The 21,112-nt window shown below is 42.1% G+C and overlaps 1 protein-coding gene across 1 annotated transcript in view; it reads left to right on the top strand.

Moving 5' to 3' along the window:
- SMPD3 (sphingomyelin phosphodiesterase 3) overlaps positions 1-21,112 on the top strand; it is a 103,954-nt gene that overhangs the window by 77,308 nt on the left and 5,534 nt on the right. The window contains exons 3-6 of the mRNA XM_074551009.1: positions 4,243-4,318; positions 10,610-10,765; positions 14,735-14,824; positions 15,800-15,863. Coding sequence (XP_074407110.1) covers positions 4,243-4,318; positions 10,610-10,765; positions 14,735-14,824; positions 15,800-15,863 — 386 coding nt within the window. The remainder of the gene's footprint in view (positions 1-4,242; positions 4,319-10,609; positions 10,766-14,734; positions 14,825-15,799; positions 15,864-21,112) is intronic.

Genomic DNA, 21,112 nt, shown 5'->3' with positions numbered 1-21,112 from the left:
AGTACTGAAGTAGCATTCTCATGGGTTTTGTTAAGTATCTGTTGATGCTTTTCTTGACATATATCATCCAGATGTGATAGAATTGTTTTGCACTGTTGGAACAGATGTGTGTAAATATAAACTCTTAAGAGACAAGGTATTTGTCAAGTTTGCAGCTTTGTATACTTACTGTGCCAGCATATGGGAAACATGAGATGTGCAAGATTTTCCAGTTAGCCTAGGAAATTCCCAAGATGGCAAGCAGTGTGATTAAATTTCAAGTTATTTTCCCTTGCTGTAGCTCTAAAATTTCAGTTCTTGCTACTCATTAGGTTTTATTCCTGTGAACAAGAATCTTTCTGCCATAACCTTGCTGCCTTGATTCTTCCATGAGCCATTTATTACCTGATCCCAGTCTCAGTGGAGGACAGAGCACTCCTCAGCCATGTAGGATAAGCTTTTGCAAAACAATTCTAGGAACATTCCCAGCCTTGCACAGCACAGTCCCAGCGTGGTGTCTCCAACAGATTGTACTAATGTGCTGTGGCATTGAGATGAAGTCTTTTAATAAAATCTACTTGATGTCAAGTACTTTGGTGTGCTTGACACAGCCAGTACTTGGAAAACAAAAATTCAGAGAGGTCGCTTTTGCACTTTCTTATTTTGTTTGCAGGTGGGGGACAAATGTAAATATGCAGCAGCAGAAAATGGCATTTTGGATTCCAAACACACCCTTAGCAGGATTTCCCCCTTAAGGGAAAAAGTCTCTTTCCCATTTGTAATGAGATTTTCATGGCCCCCTCCCAAGAGCAAACAAAATGTAATGGTAAGAGGTGTAACAGGGATCTGAATCCACTCTTAGCTTCTCAATGTTTGACTAATTTGATTATTGCAAATCTAGTGAGAACTGGAATGAATAAATTTTGCATATTTCAGCAAAATTGTGAAAAAGGCTAATTTTTAATGTGAAAATTATATAACTGGATACTTTATTAAACCACAAATAGGTTCAGTCAGTTTTAATTTTACCTCTAGAGTTTAACAGGTTATCACATACCTTTTTCCCCCGTGATCATTTAAAAATAAATATTTTAACACATTGGGACCTTATATTTAGGTATTTTCTTCCTGTACATTTCCATACACAAAGAGGAATGGTTCATGGCACAATCAAGACTGTATGGTGAATTTTAGAAAGCAGTGCCCGAAGAAGGATGATTCAATAAATGTGTCATTGACACACAGCTACCAATGCAGAGCAGCTGAGGTGAGCTTAAGTCAGGCTTATGGTGACAGAGCCACTCTGGCTTATTTGTTTACATCTATTTCCTTTGTAAATGTGGCTGTAGATGTTTCTTCTGTGTTAAGCAGCTAAAATTGTATTTGTGAAGTGCTGACTTGGTGTGGTGGAAGCAGAACCTCCTGCCAAGGTCCACGTTGGAGGCTCAGCCTGGTCCTCCTGCCACGTCAGCAGCATCCAGCACAGGCTGGAAAATGCAACATCTGAAATTGCTCCTTGGCCACACAAAAGAATGCTTTCATGTAGAATTACAGGGCTTGTAGTATTTCAGAGGTCAAGTAGGTTTCCTGTCTGCACAACCCACAGTCCTTGTCCATCTGTGAAATACCAAATTAGACTGAATAAACAGAGTTTTCTTGCTATTTTACTTCAGATTATATTTAATACAGTAAAGCCTCCACTGTAGCTGGGAACTGACTAGGAGGATGCAAAGGTATTTATTTACTCTCCAGTAGTTGTCACAAATATTTGCCTCCATTATGAATATACAGCAAAAATACTCAGTTTAGTGGTTGCCATCAGCACTGCCTCTCAAAAGAAACTACAAGCCCCTAAAAGTCAAAAAAGCTGGAGGAAATATGAAATCTGGGAGACAAGCTGCTTTGGATTCACTTCCACGCTGACATTTTCCAAGGAAATTCTAATTATGCTAATGTCTTCTTGCTTTTGAGCTCTATTTTTTAATCAGAGAGTGTTTATGAAAGCCCCTCTCCTCTCCTGTCCCTATTGAATTGTGTGTTCCAGCAGAGCCCTGGGGCACCTTCTCCACGGGCATTTGCTGTGCTCAGCCCCTCCACAGAGCACAGCCAGGCTTCATCTGGGCCATTTCTCACAATCCTTTGAGAGCAAAAGATCCCGAGTCCATCTCAGCACAGATGAGCACGCAGGCTCACTGAACAACACACATTTATTCCTGATTAATGGAAATCAGAATGATCCTGTGCACAAGCTGGGTGAGGAGTACAGAGCCTTGTCAGGCACTCCTTTAAGGCAGCACAGGAAATTCTAAAGCCAGTTTGAGCTGACTCTTTTTCTCATTTGGGCTATAATTTATGTCTGGATGTTCAGCTTTTACAATTAAATCTTTTCTGCTTTTTGAATAGAAACACTGGGATGATTCCATCTGCTTTGGTCAATAAGGGGATTACAGGGAGCACATTCCTGCTCTAAGGCAGAACACTTTATGTGCAGTGTTCTCCTTCCAGAGTGGGGACATCCACACCTGTCCTCTGCTGCAGGAAACACTGCACATTTGCAAACAAGTGGAGTTTATAGTTTATAGTTTAGGGGGTGTTTTATGGCATCGAAGAGAAACCCTGATTTTGAATCACTAAGTTTGGAAGAGATGGTTCATCCACATGCCTGTCCTAGACAGCAGAGGAAATAAACTGTTTTCCACTTTTCTACTGGAATGGCTTATGCATAAAAAAGTTGGAGAGGAAGCTCCTAATGGTTGAGCAGTGCCCCTGCTGAGATGTCCAGGCAGGAGGGAGAGGTGTGAGCATTTTCCATCCTCTGAGGCTGCTGCAGCCCTGGGAGTCAGGAGAATCCCCAACTTTAGGGCTGGAAGCTCCAGTGATTGCCTGAGCTTGCCTTGGCTCCCTCTGCCTCCCTGGAGCAGGTGAGCTGAGAGGGAACAGCACTCAGAACACCATCAATATCCATTTGTAAAACTGTCTGGAAAAGGACTGAACAGGCTGAGGACAGAATAATGCCAGTTGTTTATTACCTACTCCCCTGGCTGGCACAAACCCTCAAAGTTAACAAGGCATTGTTAAGTACAAATGACTTCTAAATTCACTTACTGCAAAGCTGCCTTTTCAGTTATAAAATATATCAGCTGGTTCTTGAATAGCTGGAAAACAAGAAAACCAACCAAGCTGACAAAATTGTGGCCATATGAAATGGAGCTCTGCTTGTTATTTAGAGGTGTCAGATAAAATTTGAGCCCAGCCTTGTGAAGTAGAGTCATCTGCGCTGGTGTTTTCTGAGCCCTGGGTACAACGTTCCTCTGTGGGCATTTTCTTTAATTCATGCAGTGTTGCCATATAAACTGTCAACAAGAAAACCATAGACTCAAACCAGTTTCTTGCCACAATACAAAACTTATCCATTTTACATTTGGAATTTTGATTTGCAGCCAAGTCCTGAACTGCCAAAATTACCAATAGAGTTGAAAACCTAAACCAGAACTTGATTTAAAAAAAATCAGAAATTTATTCTAAACCAGAAATTTATTTTAATTTCCTTGTGTGTCTATCTGCAAGTACATTTTTAAAGGATTGTAACTTAAGATATAGATGAGGAATTACATTCCAGCTTTCTTGGAAGCCCTTCCTCTTCTGTGTGTAAGAACAGGATTCCAGGCAGTGTTTTTTGTCTGCTTGACAGGCATGGGGGCTGCTGCTGTGAGCTGAAGGATGCAAACACTGCTGAGGCACATCAAGGCTCCCAACACCTTTGCAGAAGAATGTAAAAAATCCATCAAAATCCAAAACTTACTGTGGAATAGAGAAAACATGGTCAAACCCAATATCTATTTAATATTTCATCCTTTTTCCTGGCATTTTTCCTTTTTCATTCTAGTCATATACAGGCAGCAAGAACCATGGTAATACTGGTAATTCTGGTTTATGAGGCACTTGAGTGGTGGGCCTGAATTGTACATGGGAATGAGAGCAGGGCCAGGGAGCCTGTGGGACTGCAAAAACAGGAGAAAGGAACATTTTTGAATGTGTGCAGATCAAAATCAAAACCCTGAACCTGGTGATGAGCCAAGGGTCAGTGTGCTGGCCACCAGCCCCAGTAATATCAGGAAGCCTCAGTGTGTGTCTCTGGTAGCCTTTTCTGGTTTCAAAATGGAGTTGGCTTGAAAGAATGGTAAAAAAAGCTGCACAGATGGGCTTGGAGGTAGAGTTGTACGAGCTCTTCTATTCATCACCTTTTTATTTCTTCCCTTCCAGGTGCAAGTGGGAAGTACACCTCAGGACCAAAGAATTGTGGGATACATTTCCTGCACTCACTTGCAAGCTATTGCAGGTACTGTCCTAAGATTCATCTTTGTTTGTCACCATTTCCAGGCCTGGGGAGGTAATTTTGTGCACAAGAGCAATAGTGCAAAGAAGGGTAAAAAAGTATCCCCAATCCTTCACATTTTCAATCTCAGAGTAATTATTATGGAGCACAAACAAAAACTATCCCTTGGGAACTTCTCTTTGCTCCCTCTTAACCAAATACTGGTATTTTAGAAATACATTACTATCACTGTTACTCAACAGCATTTAGCAACCCATACTGTGAGTATCAGCATATAAACAAAAATTTATTTGTACATAACTGGGGTTAATCAGAAGTTACATGGTGGGACAGTAATTATAGCTGCTGATTTCTGGTGGAAAAAGCCACAATTCTCTGCCTTTTGCCCTGCAAATTTCATCCATAAATGACCAGCAGGTTAATATACTCACTGCAAAATTCTCGTGGTCATATGTTTTAAAGCAGTTCTGTTCAGAGTAGGAGTAGTTATAAAAACCAAATCTACAGATCTTTACTTTGAGTATGGTCAGCATTTTATTTAGCCAGAAGGCTGGATACCCTTCCTTCATCAAACCTGGCTGTGATCTGGTGCTGCTGGGAGCAGGACAGCCCTGGCAGGGAGGCTGCTGCCAGCCCATGTGCTGGGACCTGGGTGAGCCAGAGCTGCCAACCCGTGTGTGAGCATCTGGGGCTGCTCTGCTGCTCCCTCCTGCCTCAGCCACACACGGACTGCCAGCAAAACCAACAGTCCCTCAAGTCCATTAGAGACACTGCATGGCTCTAAAAAAGATTAATGAATTTTTCAGCTCCTTTTTAACAATGTAACATCCTTCTCTGCTTTTCTATTTTTAACTTACGGTAATGTACTGTGAGATTGCTGAGATTTATTGCTGTTCCAGTTTGGTTTAGTTTTTTTGGGTTTTGTTTCTAGTTTTCAGTCCTGATCCTTTTTAGTACCTAGTCCTGTATTCTCAGTTAATCCTTGATAACCACATTGTGAAATTCGTAAGATATTAAAGAGGAAGAAGGGGGAGGTAAGAAGAAAGGGGAAGTAATGTTCTATTTTCAAAGTCAACCTAAAGTTTGCTCAAGAATAAAACACAACCTTTTATTTTTCTGCTTTGTATTTTTAGGCTTATCGGGTTCAAACTACATTCAACAAGAGCAGACAATGATTTAAGAGTCTGTCCCTAGATATATTGTATTTGTTTATGGAATGAAATGGGAAACTAAAGTTCGTAAGTTCGGCAGGGCTGTATTTTCTGATTTGCATAGTTTGATTCATAACATTCATGCATTAAACAAATTATCCAAAACCCCAGTTTAATGATGCAAAGATGTTTATCTATAAAAACAAGCAGTGTTTAAAAGGTCAGCCATTTATATAATCTTGTCACACATGGCTGAGCGCAACCGGGTTTCCCTTCTAGAACATGTAAACTTACACTTGACAGTTCTGATACTTACACAAGTATAAAGTGAAATGATCCAACTGGTCATGATCAGGGACCAGCTGCTAATGCTTTTCTCAAGGTATGTGCTGGCTCAACTCTGTTCTGAGCAATTACCATTTGTTCAGACCTGACCTTCAACTTTTTCAAAAACATTAGAATTAGATGTAGCTTTTCCTCTCAGGTCTCTGCCTGGTACTGGTTGCTGCTATGAAGAAGCTCTTTATTCCATTGTGGAAATAGCTGCATTTCAGTGACAAATGAAGGGATCCTTTAATGAGATTTGATGTAATTATTTTGCAGGGCTGTTAATTTTACATGGTTCTTTTATGTCTGTTGATTAGTCAGTGATTAATGTTCTGGCCAGGTTTTGCTGCCTTGAATCCACCCCCATCCCGAGTGCTGTTGAGTCACAGCTCAGACACCCCTCCAAGGCATCAGTCCAGAGTCAGCCTCAACCTACTGCAGCCCCAGCTGAAGGGATGTGGCCTGCTGGATGCTATCTCAAACCTGCTCACATCCCTGTTCTGCATTTAGTGTGAATGCAGCCACTGGCAGCCCAGCTGATGGAACCCACCATTCTCCAGCCCCAGTTTCAGCTCCCAAGCCTGCACAGAGCTGGAGCAGAGCTGAGAAAGCTCTCTCATCTTGGAAGCTGTGGTGGTGCAGTCAGGAGCAGCTCCAGTGCTGAGCAGTGATTGCACAGACATTCCTGAAGGAGCAGAGCTGTGTGTCCAGCAGGGCAGTCTGTCCTTGCCCTCCTCTCAGCTCTGCCACCCCAGCTGTGCTGCATCTGGCTGGGGACCTGACCCAGCTGAGCAGGAGCCCAGCAGAGTAAAAGGGGACTCTGTTCCTTTGGGTTTTAGGTGGTTTGTTCTTCCTTTGGTTTATTTTATTTCCTCAGTCTACCCTGGATTAAGTGTTACAAGTGCAGGGTCTGTGACACAGCCTGTCTCACAGCTGAACCAAAGCCTTTGGTTTGTGACTTGGAAACAACTTTTCCTTGTGATTAGGCTTCACATCCTACACTCTGCAAGGTTTTTTTGCTCTTCTTCCCCAGGTTCCCTGCCAATATATCCCATACTGCACTGCCTCCAGTAGATTTTTTAATTTCCTGTGACTAGGCCTTGTGCTTTGCCTACAATCACAGTGCTCCTTCCAGTGTCTTTCAGACTAGGATAGAACCGTCAGTGCATAATTCTTGCCTGAGTTCTGACTAAAGCCAGGATTTCACTCAAGTGTTTTCAAAGTGAATGGAAAGGGCAAGTATGATTACTCCACAATGAACAGAGGTGAAGTATTTATTTATGCTGGCTGAAGTTTCCCATATTACCCTTTCATCCTTCTACAGAATTTGAAGCTGAAAGGAGCTTTCAGAGGACTCAGAAATGCCGACTGCAGGAACCCATCAGGACACAATTATGTGCATTTTTCCAGGCCAGTTACTGAAGAAAAGAGTGCAGAGCAATTAGCACAAATCTGTATTCTTTGGCTAATCCCTGGTGGCAGTCAGATCACTGATTCTATCTGAATGTTTAAGAAGTTGAGCCTTTGCTGGGAGTTACTACCTAGTTCTCTCCTGTCAGTATTTACTGAACTGTTTCCCTGAGTGTGCTGGATGCAACTTTGACTTCTCTTCTACTTGGGTGTCTGATGAGTTTACTTATCTTCATCCCCAAAGTTATTGATCATTGGGAGCTGCTGAGACTGGGGTCTGGGTTGTTACTCTTCTATGTGGGTATGTGCAGTACCCGCTGAGAGCTGCAGTGAGCTGGATAATATTAATCTTAGATAACAATTACATTCAAGTCATTCATTAGAGGGATTCATTAGAGAGATCCCATCCTGTGTGCTGGAAATGGAGCTGCCTGTGTGCCCCTGCTCCCAGCAGTGCCCTGAAGAGCAATTACTGCTGTGACCTCTAGTGGGGACAGCCAGGGCTGCTGGGCTGTCACAAGTGCACATTGGCTAAAGACAGATGGAAGTCGTGTTCCCAGAGCTCCAAGGTTTACCTGTCAAGCCCTGAGGTTAAAAGCTGTGCAGGGCTGTTACCAAGGCTCAGCATCCTCAGAGGGAGGTGGATGTCACAATGTAGTTAATGCTTTCCTAGTAACAGCAATGCATCTTATCAGACACAACATCATTTTGCCTCTGTGTCTCTTGTTATTCTCAAGATTTTTCTGTTGGAGAATTTTACCTTTTTGTGCTTCATTTAAGTGGGTTTGCTGTATTTTTCATGCTGATGTGGGACAGGTTGCTGCCTGAGTTTTATGCCCATGTGGTAATGGGCCTGTTATTTTATTTCTCAATTGGTGAAGCCATGCCAGATGGATAATTCACAGAAAATGAGTGAAACATCCTTGGCCATTCAGGAATGGAAAAGCACTTCTTAGAAAATGAAGCAATTTATGAAATTGGGACTTTGTAGGGAATGAGATTTTACTGCTTTCTTGTCAACAAGCACCATGCCTAAAAGTTCTTTATGAGGAAACAATGGCAGGTCAGAAAAAGTACAGCCTAAGGAGAGGAGACAGCAGAGGAAGATTCAGATGCTGCAAAAGGAGGACAGGCCATGAATTTGAATGAGCTTCACCAGGAAAGAGAAAGCTGGGACAGCTGCAGGAGGAGAAAGCTCTTGGCCAAGTGTGAACACCTGATGGGAGGGTGCAAGGAAGGTGGAGGCAGCCTCTCCTCACTGGGGTCCAGCAATGGGACAGGACACACTGGGCACAAACTGAAACGCCATTTACACACAGGAAAATGGGTTTTATTGACAGGATGACAAAATTCCAGAACAGGCTACCCAGAGGTTATGGAATCTGCAAGATTTTGGAATTTTCAAGACCTGACTGGACATGGCCCTAACCAACTTGCTGTAGGTGATCCCTGCTTGGGCAGAAGGGTTGGGCTGGATGATCTGCAGAGGTCCCTTTCACATTTCCAGCTCACACATTCCATGGATCTGTGATTTCTACCCTATCTTTAGCTCAGCAGGAAGGATCTGTTAGTCACGCACACCTTTTGTAGTGAGTGTCACCTGCTCCAGGCTCCATTTGTTCCATCTGACCTATTTCCTGTGCTTTTGTTTGGCTCCATCTTCACTGTGGGGCTTCCTTGTGCTGTCATTACAGGGGCTTTCCCAAGCTGTGTGAGCAGGGTACAATGGGAACCTGAAGGACAAGTAATTAGAAACTGTAGGTTAGGGAACAGATCTGGGAAACACATCTGCTTTTATATTACAGCCCAGCTGGTAAAGGTTTGTTAGGAGTAACACAAACAGAAGAAAAAATCAAGTTTTTTGCTGTTGGAATTACCAGCCTGAAGAGATGAGTCAGTGTCAGAACCTACTTTAAACCCTCTTTCCCTAGTCATGGCTTTTTCAATATATCTTTTAATTATTTAGCATCGTATCAAATAATCCTTGGTTGGACATTTCTGATTCTGTTTGTATTTAACTGTTGATTTAACACCTTCCTGCTCCCCCCTGCCCCAAGATGATGTTGAAATTCCAACCTTTCACAGGGCAGCAGTGGTAGGAGGGTGAAGCCCTAGTGGCTGGAGCCTGTGTGTGCTAACGCAGTAACAGTGCCAATGTTGCACAGCTCACTTTTTAAAAGTCTCTAAAGAGTCCTGGTGACAGCTGCAGTTGAGATGAGTGATTAATAGACTGTAAGGATGCAGAATTAAACATTCACCATTTCCACAGTGGCCTCTGAAAGAAGCTCTGGACATACATAACTAAACAGGTTTACAAAGTAGTAAATTATGTCAAAGTAAATTCTATTCAGACTAAATAATTTTGGGCTTGCTGCTCTTCCTTCTGATTCTGGCATTTGAAAACAAATCTTTTATTTTGAAGAAAAGAAATGTTGTTCTGACTTCAAATATCTATAAAATTCTGAAACAAGCAAAATTATAGCTGTGAACTCCAGGGACTGAGAACAAAATAAAGGAAAGACAATATGGTAAATAATTGTTTCTAGAATGCATGTTTCTGCTCCTTTGACCACATCAAAATGATTTGCTGTATCATTGTAAGAGAGAGACAGGAATAATTTTTTGTTAGACTTCATGTCACCTGATGTGCTTGAAGTTAAGTGTGGTTAGTTGCTGTAATTAAAGAGCTGGTTTGTGTGTCAGATGGTTCCATTTGGCAACCAATCAATCTCAACCCTTCCATGCAGAGCAGGGCACACCCTAGTGTAAGTCCCCAGAACTCGTAAAAATAATTTTGTTCTCTATTTCTGGATTTCTGCCTACCTAAACCTGTTTCCAACATGTACCTTTAAAAATATGAAAAAATACTTCCAGCGCAGGCAATCTCCTCTTGACCATAAAGAGAACCCCTGCTCAGATGGACTGCTACAGTATAAGTAAGCTGAATGTACCATTGATGTGTGTTTACTATTTACACTTGAAAGCTAAACTTCTCCTTTTTATAAATTAGAAAGCAAAGCAAGATCAAGTATTTACGCCAGAGCATACTGACTAGTTCTGTCTGAAGTAGGATTTTAACTCTGAATTCCTAATTATAAACATGGTGCATCAGATTCTCCTATGATAAGAAACATCATTGTTTTGGGAGTTGTCTGCAGCACAGGGAACTCATCCTCTCATTTCTTCAGCTGTGCCTGGTTCCAGAAGGAGACACTTCAAATCACCAAAAAGTGAGTCCTGATGGAGCTCCCAACAGGCTCAGCACTGTGAGTGCCCTTCTGGCCACACCATTTCTTATCTTGCAGCCTTTTTCTCAGGATGTCTCCAATAGCTCAGAAACTCATATCTGGCTGAGTAACATTCTAACAGGAGGTCTTATCCTTGATTTGTTGTTTGTTTGCTACAGGAGACACAACTGTTCGATGTGAGCAACTGGATATGCTTCAAGATTGGCTGTCTGAATTCAGAAAATCTACCTCCTCCTCCAGTACAGCCAATCCAGAGGAGCTGGTGGCGTTTGATGTGCTCTGTGGAGATCTCAACTTTGATAACTGCTCCTCTGGTAAGACAAGGTTTGCCTTTTCCTGGTGTCTACCAGTCCTGAAAAGGAATAGGAATGTTCTTGATCCCTGTGGGTTATACAGTATATGACTATATGCTAAATTATGACTGCCTTTTGCTAGGAAAAGCTTAATTGCTGCAGACACTTCTAAAATAGGTATGAGCTTTGAGTGTGAGCTACTCCCTTGGCTCATGCCATGAGGTCTGTGGAATTATTAAGCATGATGGGTTTTAAGGCACAAAGCAATAATTTGTGACTTGTGGTAGCAATAATGAGGACAGATCCAGTGGTTTAGTTTTGAATTAGGTAGATAGACATTTACTGTTCAACAGTTTTAGTTACTGGGAGAGACATGTATGGGATTTTAGTAGAGAAAAAGTAGTAAATTCATGCACTTAAAAATAATTTGGTAGTACATATATGCCGACATAGGAGACTAATGTTGTGGAGAGAATTCAACTTTGCTAAATCAGTCTTGGAAAAAAATTAACTGATGCTATGTCCTTTTGAGTTTTCTTTATTTTAAGAAATTTGGTTTTTTCTTTTAATTGGATGCTGAGGGTACTAGAAAAAGAAATCCACAAAACCATAATGAATGGGTGGTGAGCTCACAGAGACAGAAGCTTTTTCCAAACATGAATATTATACTATGCAACAGTTAAATTGCCAATGTGGAGTGCAGAGTGTTTTGTCTGCATCCTCTGTGCCTCCCTGCTCTGTCCAGCTCAGGCACCCAGCAGAGCTCCCTGCTGGGCTGGAGCTGCCACATGGATCAGAGGCTGGGGCTGAAATGTCACACAGAGAGAGCACAGGGCAGGCACAGGAACAGGATGAGCACAGGGCACTGCCCAGGTACATCAGGCTGCAGCACCCACAGGGATTCAGCAGCTCAGAGCAGGGTTTGTGGATGGACAGGTGAATAGGCCAACAGCAACCATTGTCTGAGCTAAAAACCCCCAGAGTGTAGTCTGTAATCTCATTACTTGTATCAGACACGTGAAATGGAGGATTTTAGCAAAGTTTGGTAGAAAAGACCACCAGCCCAAACACCAGCCCTTCTCTCACTCGTTTCTAGCTCATATGTACAAACAGGGAATCCATCACAACTTTGGCTCCAAAGTGAACTCGGAATGGTCACTGCTGAGGGGAGCAGTGGGTGGCAGTGGCTGCACAAGGCTGCAGTCAGACAAACACATCTTAGGGGATAGAACAATTCAGCAGAGGTGGTGAGGTTTTGGGGGAATCCGGGAAGGAAATGGTCAATAGCAGCTCTCCATGTGCCCAAGGCTGAGGAGCTGCAGCAGGGCTGGGCAGGGCAGGCAGGGGCTGGGACACAGACAGACAGACAGACAGACAGCTCTGCTGTGGTCTGAGCATTTGAGTTCATTTTCACTGTTGTCTGCATGGAGTGGCCTGGAGGCAAAGGTGTCCGTCAAGGAAATGAACAAGCTGCTGCAAACCAAATGGGAGCCTGCCCAGTCCCATCACAAATGGGGAGTGAATGGGCTCTGCAGCACGAGGAGAGAGACTGGAGTGAGTGTGAGGTAGAACATATGGTCAGGACTCTCCACCTGAGAAGTGTTGGCACTCTACCCAAGATCTTTCACAAGAAGCACAGAGCATAATTAATGCAATTCTGAGCTGTCTTTTTAATGACAAAGCAAAAATAACAATTTGCTTTTGCAAATAGTAGCTGTAAACAGTGCAACTACTGCTACAGAGGATTGAAAAATGGGTTATAAAAATTAATTTTATCTTTGCTATCTCTGATGCTTATTTTCATCACCCTCCCCTTTAAAATGCACCCAGCCTGGAAACTGGAATGAAGCTGGCTATTATTTTTTTTTATTATTTTCAGATTGCTTTCTTTCCATATGTACTAAGCAAGATTAATGCAATGTTTTAAAGTTCTCTTCTCCCTTTTTACATTACTCATTGTTTTAGGGACATTTGCTAGCATTATAGGTTAATTGAGTATAAGTTTTTTTAAAGCAATAATTAGCTTCCTGTAATTCTCTTTGTGATTTTCTGAATCCCTCCCCAATCCACAGACTGATACAACAGCTAATTAATGTTTCAGTGAATACCAAGCTTCTATTCTTAGTTATATTGACAGTACAGTTTTCAAAGATCTTTAGGTCCATGAGTGACCTTATGCTTATGACAAATTTTCTGCAACTCAGTTTTACAGAACGTTATGGCAACATTTGCACAGGGAATTCACACTTAGTGGGAATGTTATCAGAAAGTTCCTTACTGCTATCAGAAAGTTCCTTAAGTTGCTTTACACGGACTTGTGTAAAGGTCTATGATGTTTTTACACCTTTTAGAATAAGAAACAAAGCCTTCCAATCAGATGGGCAAAGTTTTGTGTCACCAGCTGTAACTTGTCATGGTCAATCCCACAGTTGTAAATTAATATTTTTTAATCTATCTTGGTTTTGAGGAAGATACTGTAGACATATGATACAACAAGGGAAAACTGGGAGAAATGAAAAATGGCAAAGATTTAATCTTCTACTTTTTCATAAACATTAAACAAACCAATTGGCTGCTCAGACAGAAAGAACAATTCTCTGTGTGAACAATTGCCCACGTGGCAGAACTTAGGGAAGGTCAATCTTCCAATCATCTGCTACAAGTTCAAGAGTCCCTGAAAAATCAGTTTTTCATCTCCTTGCAGTTCTGAGGGTGTTGTCAAGACTGAGAGCTGGCTGGGAAGATGTAATGAGCCAGATGAACTGTCAGTCAGCTGAACTAAAGACTGAATAACAAAATGGCAAACGAGCCAACAGCTGTGAGCACAGCACTGCTTCACTCCAGCTTTTTGTTCAGCAAGAGATCAGCAGCTCCTTCCTTGGCACGAGCAGCATTTTACACGAGGAGATTTCATGTGATCCTTGGTGTGTGAGCTGGGCTCTGTCTAAGAGACACAGCTCACATTCAGAGTTTTGTTTTGGACTTTATTTCCCATTTTCACAACAGCAGCAGCAGCAGCTCCAAACTCAGGTGAATATTCTCCCAAGAGAGACCCTTGAAGTGTTGCTAAGATGTTTTAGCCTTGTAAAAGCTGTAAGTGCTGTGAGGAAGTTTTCAGGAGCTGGTTGCATTTTCTTTGCCATTTAAGAGTGGGATTGTAGCCATTGGCACTTTCAGGTTCCAGTTTCTTGCCCAGATATGGTGATGGTGTTGATAAGCAGCACTCACAGAACTGGAACCTGCTGGTTTGCTCAGGCTCTGAAATGCTGGTACGTGCAATTTTGTGGGATTTCTTACCAAGTGATCCCAGGAGCTTGATGTGCTTTCAATGCTTTCAAAGGAGCACAGTAGCTGCTAGGAAGAATTTAATTTAAAGTTTGATAGTCATGCTGATTATGTTTAGAATGGCTTTAATGCTGCAGATAACATCCCAAGCAAATTATCAATTGCCTGCCCTTTCTCTGATCTGCTACAGCTTGGAAAACATTCAGTCAGTGAATTCTTCTGGAGCAAACAAAGCTTAAGGTTTTATCTTCAAACGTACTGAGATGCGTGAATATGCCCCTAAACAGGCATTTCCTTTGCCATTGGGAAGCCAGCCCAGCTCTCCTTTGGGTGTTCCATCTCAACAAGAGTTTTGTACTGTGTAAGCAAACAATGGCAGTGGCAGAGGGAGGAGAATCACTGAAAAACTCACTTCAGCTTAGAGCTGAAAACTCCAAAAATACCTTCCACTGAAAAGACTTTGTAAGAAAGCACAGGAAAGCACTGTTAATGGCAAGCATTTGCTGGAATTTCTGACAGAGGCAAGACCCTGCTGTGCAGCAAAGCTGTGGCTGAAGTGACTCAAATCAAACCTTTGTATTTAGGATTCTCCTACTGAGGAAAAACGAGGGCTTGGTGTTGCTTTTGTGTCAGAACACAGAGCTGTGCACAGGTTCATAACCAGGAGCTGATGTGCCTTTTCGTGGGCTTGTTCTTTCCCTGCAGAGGACAAGCTGGAGCAACAGCACTCTCTGTTTACACACTACAAAGACCCGTGTCGAGTTGGTCCTGGGGAGGACAAGCCTTGGGCAATCGGTAAGAGTTCTCCAGCTCTCAGTGTGGGAATGACTCCATTCTGCCACCCACAGCCTGCCCCGAGCAGCTGCTGCTGCTTCAGCTGACCAGCACCGAGGGTTTGGTGGGGGACAAATATATATAATACAATACAATACAATACAATATAATATAATGCAATAAATAATATAATATAATATAATATAATATAATATAATATAATATAATATAATATAATATGTAATATATATAATACAATATCAATTTATAATATTTATATTTATTATGGTATTTCTATACCATAAATTTTACAGACTTTAACAATATCTCATGAAATGATAATTAAGCACCAAACAGAGATCTGGAACTGCATTCCACATTCTAGAAGTGCATCAAGCACTGAATGCATCAAGCTACCTGAATGCCTTCCCCAAATGTTCTACTTTAAAAACAATCTCTAGATTACTTGGAGGGGAAGGTAGCCAATTTATTGTTTCTGTACTTTGTGCATGCAGTGAAAGCCTGCAGCTTCTGCTCAGAGTGTTCCATTTGGTGCTCAATAAATAGTGAGGATGTAACAAAGCAAACCAACTGCATGAATTTGTAAGGTTTGTATTACAAAAGATTTCCTGGAACTCTGAGATATTAATACCTGGTGAGACTCGGTTGAACTCACTGAAGTTTTAGAGCAGGAATTATTACTTTCCCCAGAGGAGCTTTAATAACTGTGAAGGTACTAAAGTTAAGTAGAACTTTTTAATAATGGGGTTTTACTCTGTGGTAGGAGAAAAACAAATTAGAGTCATGGGGGCTGAGGAAGTGGAAGTGTGGAGATATGTGCAAGGTGTCAGGCAGCAGGGAGGTCTGGAGGGAGAAGTGAACACAAGGCTGTCAGAGCAGTCCCCTCTGCCCCACACACCTGCGCCTCTGCAAGCTGCCCAAGAGGCACATCCAGGAGCTGTGCTGGGACACTCACATCTCCCTCTCTGTTCACAGGTACCCTGCTGGATCCTGAAGGATTATATGATGAAGAAGTGTGCACCCCAGATAACCTACAGAAGTATGCAATTCCTAACCTTTCCACATCTTTTTAGACAATTCTGTAAAAAGCAAGTTCATTGCTTGCTGTTTAACATTTCAGATGTTCAGACTGAGAGGTATTTTATGGACTGAAAACAAAACAAATAATCCAATTTTTACCCAGGGATGTTTGCGGAAGAGGATAAAAGGGGCTGATTCTCTAGGTCAAATAGGGTTGGCTTCAGTGGGTGGAAAGATGAGAGAGCTGCAGGCAGTGTCTGTTTGTCTCCAGAGCTGGTCCTACCTGGGCAGGCCCATGGCACAAGGAACTCCAAGCACTCCAAAAAGAGAGCATGGACAGCTTGTCTGAAAGTGTCTGCAGGCAGCCAGTTCTGAGGTCACTGCAAAGGGCAGCAAAAAGGAAATGTGGTTTTCCTCAAATAAAAACCCCACAAAGTTTAAAACATCCTCCCCCCAGCCCAGCAACTACTGAGTTCCCATTCACTGCAGAGTTCAATACACCTGAAACACCAGCTCACAAATGCAGACAGGAATCAAACTGCACAGCAGACAGAACTGAAAATGTGGCTCAGGATCTTCCAGTGATACTAGGGCAGCATCATCTCTAAGGAGTGTTTGATATTGAGAAACAGGTGTCTGTGGTTTGAAAGGGGAGTTATGAAAAATACAAAAAAAAAATTAATTTACAGAAGTCTTAAGATAAATCTCTTGAATACCTGCTTGTTAAATAATATGCCAGTGGAGAGAAATTAATAAGCTTTGTACATTTTAGAGTAGCACTTAATTAATGTGGCAATCCTTTTGTCACCTTCTCTACCACGAAGGCAAGTTCACTGTAATAAATAAATACCTCAGCATCATGACTAACTATAAAAGATGTTCTAACTATGCATTACCAAAATATGTTCCAGAGTTAAAGTTATTTAAATTAAGAAGTCAATCCAGATGTTTCTGTTGACAGACATAATGGAAATGGCACATTTTAGGAGGTTGATGTAATTACTCATCAAGCACAGTACACCTCATGGCAAAGATGGACACTTCATTGAATGCATTAAGTGAGGCTACACCCTGAAGTTTTCTTTCAGTTTTGAAAAAGAAATGGAATTCTAGGCATCAGGTCTGGCTTTAGTTTACATCAAAAATAAATTTTTTGTACAGTGAATTCTGCTTTGCACATTTGAGACATTACAAATTTTCCAGAAATTTCTATTCACACATTAAAAACATAACTTTAGTGCATGTGAAAGGGATCTCTGGAAAGCAAAAATAAGGTAATTTGGCTCTACAATCAAGTTTGCTAATGTAAATATATATGGATATAACATTATATCTTATGCCTCCAAGAGCAGGTTTGGAGCATTTAAAAACACCAAAACAAAACCTAACCCACTTCATCTCCTAAGAAAACCAAACCAAACCAAAGCCCAGACAAACCCTGTGTTTCAAAGTGGCCTTTTCAGACAATGTGTCACAAAACTCCTTTTGGGTTATTATGTTTTATTCCCTGAAGAGTTAGTGGTGTTCAGCAGTTCTGTTCCACTGACAAATACATGACTGATTAAATAGGGAGCCATCAAATAATCAATAACAAATTAAGAATATTACTTCTGCTGCCTCTGGGCATGCACAGCACCTCTGGCTGTGACAACTGAAAAATAGCCTTGAGTGCTGGGAGCAGAATACACATAAGGCTTCCTGCCTGCTAAGTTGGCTTTCAATTTCCTGCAATGTGTTATAGTTCTCTTGCACTGATGGAATAACCTCTGTGAGACTGTAAATCCCCCTGGCTGTTTCTGCAGCTCTGCAGGGACACAGGGCTCTGCATGGGTGCATTTGTGGAGGGCTCATGTATTGCAGAGCCATGGTTTCCATGAGAGGCTGAGGGAGCCTGTCCTGCTGTCTCTGCAATGGACTGGCAAACAGGGAATGTGCAAGGAAATTCCAGGAAATGTAAAGCAATTAATGGAATCTGGGCTTTAAAGACACTTAAATGTTAAATAGCACAGTGGCTGGGGGGCACTATCTAGCTAACAAGTATTGTTCACATACACAGCAAAGCAGGGTACTGCCTAGAATTGATCCATTCTCAAATTTTTCCATAATAAACCTTGATAAAGCTTTACAAACATTTAGATTGGCAATGTCAGCTACCCAGAGAATTATTTCTTCATCAGCACTCTTCTCTGGTTTATAAATAAAATTAGCTATTTCACATTACTAAAATAAATAGGCCATAAAAGCAGCAGAACTCATTCTTAACTATGTCTTTTGAGTTAAGCACAGTGTATGCAAAACATCAAACTAGAACAAAAGACTTGGTACAAGTAATAAGCAAGTAATTTATAATTATCAAACAATTAATTAGTTAGATATAATAATAACGGGGCCCTGCCACACTCCTGGATGCCACACAAGCTTCTGCTCAGAAAGGCTTCAAGAAATGCACACAAATAATCCCATCTCACAGAGATGATTGTCATCTTTAAGTCCTGGAATAAAGCCAGTTTTATCTCTGAATCCTGACCAGAGGCAGATCTAAGAGAACACATTCCAGCACAGCTAAGGAAAAATTTAAATGCAATTTTTGCTGGTCAGGGGCTCCCAGTTCTGGGCTAAATGCTTCAATACCAGTGAGAAAAGTCTTCCTCAGCTCAGATGCCTCTGGCCAGAAAGAGAGCTGGTCCCTCGAGGTCTGGGATGGGGAGTTTTGCTTTGTGGCTCCCTTGCAGTCACTGCTCTTGGTGCTCCTTGGCTGCAGCTGAATCAGCTCCACACAAGGAACCAACAGAGGGATGGAGCTTTCTCTCTCCAGCTCTGGGGTACCTGGGACTGAAACCCTGCCAGGGGAAAACAAAGTTACAATTATTTCATTCTGCCTTGCTTTGTATCCTATGAATCAAGACAGTTATTCTGATAAAATTGAGGTTTAGGTGTGCTCAGTCATGATTAGAAATGTTCCCTCAATTTGTCAGGGTTTAACTGCCAGCATGGCTGAGCCAGCTGTCCTGGAGAGACAAACAGCAAACCCCTGTGCACAGAGAGGAGCAAGTTCTCAGCAGCAGCACGTGCATGCACATTCACAATTTGCCTCCCCTGTGTATTTGAAATTAATATTTCCCTTCAACCAGTACATGTGCAGTTAAGTGAATACCCAGCACTCAGAGACTTTTCAAAAGACAACTGAAGCTGAAACAAATTCATGTCTTAAACTCATGCAAATAAAAATTTTTTTTTGCAGTAGTGCTTCAGAGCTAATCAGCAGTTTCTTCTAGTTTGTTACTTAATTAGCTTTGCCAAATATAAATACAATTTTTGAAACAGGTCAGTACCATCAAAGAACTTGCTTCCTTGAACCTAGAAAAACAATCTAAGGAAGTGAATAATTTGCAAGAGCTCTTTGGAGAATCAAAATGGGGTGCAGACAATAAGCTAATTTAATGTGAGTTATTATTAAAACAAAGCAACACACAAAAGAAAGTTTACTTTCATAAACTGATTACAGTAAGCTCTAAGAACCTTCAATGCCTCCCTAAGTCCGAAGAGGAGTTAAGAAAAGTTCTGAGCAGATGACTACATGATCAGTTTTGTCATTGTTATCTGCTGCAGCACAAAAAAATGCACCTTTAAATGTACCAATTCACCCAAACGTAGAGATTATAACACTACTGAGACCCGATCAGCTGTAGCCAGTGCTGGGTCCCCTCTGCCACCAATCAGGTCCTTCCAATATCCCAAAATCTGACAAAGCAACCATCTGAATCTCACACATTAAAACATACCACAAGTGCTTGTCCCTTGTTTTTCCTCCATTCTCTACTCCCACATGTCTGCATTAGAAAAATTCCTGAACCCAGCCCCACAGAACCCATCCAAGTCAAGTCTTAAGAACTGGGTGATCAAAAAGATCTTATTTTTCTCCAAGGTGAAATTAGAGGTTTTGTGCCTGCAAGGAGCCAAGCTCATGGCTCAGTGTTTCTCCTGCAGCAGTTGATGATGCAGCTTAATGGCAAAATCAGCCCTTGCAAGGGAAAGCACAGAGCCCTGAGCTCAGGCTGGGGCAGGTGAGTAAAGGAGATTTTTGAGGAGGTGCTTTTGAAGGTTTATGTTTTAAGGCAGATACAGCAAAACCAGAGCAGCCCCTGTCTGTGTGGGCTGTGCACTCACCTCTGCTGGACTTGATGTCACCTGGGCATAATCCCCAGCACGGGTGGGTCCCGTTCCAGCTTGGCTCGCATGGTTGGGGCTGTTCCTCTCAGTGCTCCTTTGGCAGAGCTCTGAAATAGAACACAGGAGGGTGAAAAAAGTTTCCCTCAAAGTCCAACACAACAGCAAAACAGCCCAGAACAGAACAGGATTACTGTAAGAACAGAGTGCCAGGGACCCTTGTGAGGTATGTGGTCCAAGGTCATGTTTGAAGCTGGGCTCAGTTCAAAGTTAGATTGAGTTGCTCAGGGCCTTGATAGTCTTCTGTTTAAAGCCTACAGGTAATGTTTAAACACCCAAAATAAGTATTTTAATGGGAGAGCAGCATCTTATTTCCTGGAACACAAGATTGGTACCTAGAAAACCAATTCTCAGTTTTGAGTGCTTCTGTATGTGGCCTTGGGCTGGGAAATCTCCTTGCAAGGTGGGAGGGCAGTGCTAGCACACCTGCTGAGTAACTCCTGATGTGGAGGAGTCTGCAGTGTCACTGACAGGAATCAAGCAAATTAGGCTGTTATTTCTAGTGAAGGAAGGGCTTGGGGTGCAAGACACAGTAATCTGATGCTGAAACCTGCTCAAAACCACCCACCATGTGCCCAGATGTGGGTTCCTGCAAACCATCCCGTCTGTAAGGCTGGATGCTGTAATTTCAGGAGTTGGTCTGATCAGAATGGAAAGGTTTGTATCAAAGTGCTCAGGTTTGATACAAACAAAACAATCCAGGAAACAACTTCCTCCTCTGCCAGCGTCAGCAACACTGGAAATCAACAGAGGGGCTGTGAGCAGCCTTATAGCACTAATAGCAGGCTCCTCTCTCAGTGTTTGCTCTCCTGGCTTCAAGGGAGCTCCAGGGCAGCACCAGTGATACCAAGCCTGCCATGAGCACTGTCAGTAGTTAGAGCAGCCTCACACTGGAAACCACATTTGGAAAAAGATGTGCTTTACAGCTTTAACAGTCCTTTGGGATTGTCCTTACCAGGGATTTAGAGAGGCCCTGGGGTAAGGCATAAATGGCCAGGATGAGCAAACATTTAAACATTAAAACTTGCTTTGTTTGTTTTC

This window comes from Zonotrichia albicollis, chromosome 13 (genome assembly GCF_047830755.1).
Source record: "Zonotrichia albicollis isolate bZonAlb1 chromosome 13, bZonAlb1.hap1, whole genome shotgun sequence".
Taxonomy (NCBI): Eukaryota; Metazoa; Chordata; class Aves; order Passeriformes; family Passerellidae; genus Zonotrichia; species Zonotrichia albicollis.
The sequence above is the reverse complement of the archived record's forward strand: the minus strand, read 5'-3'. Positions and strand labels throughout refer to the sequence as shown.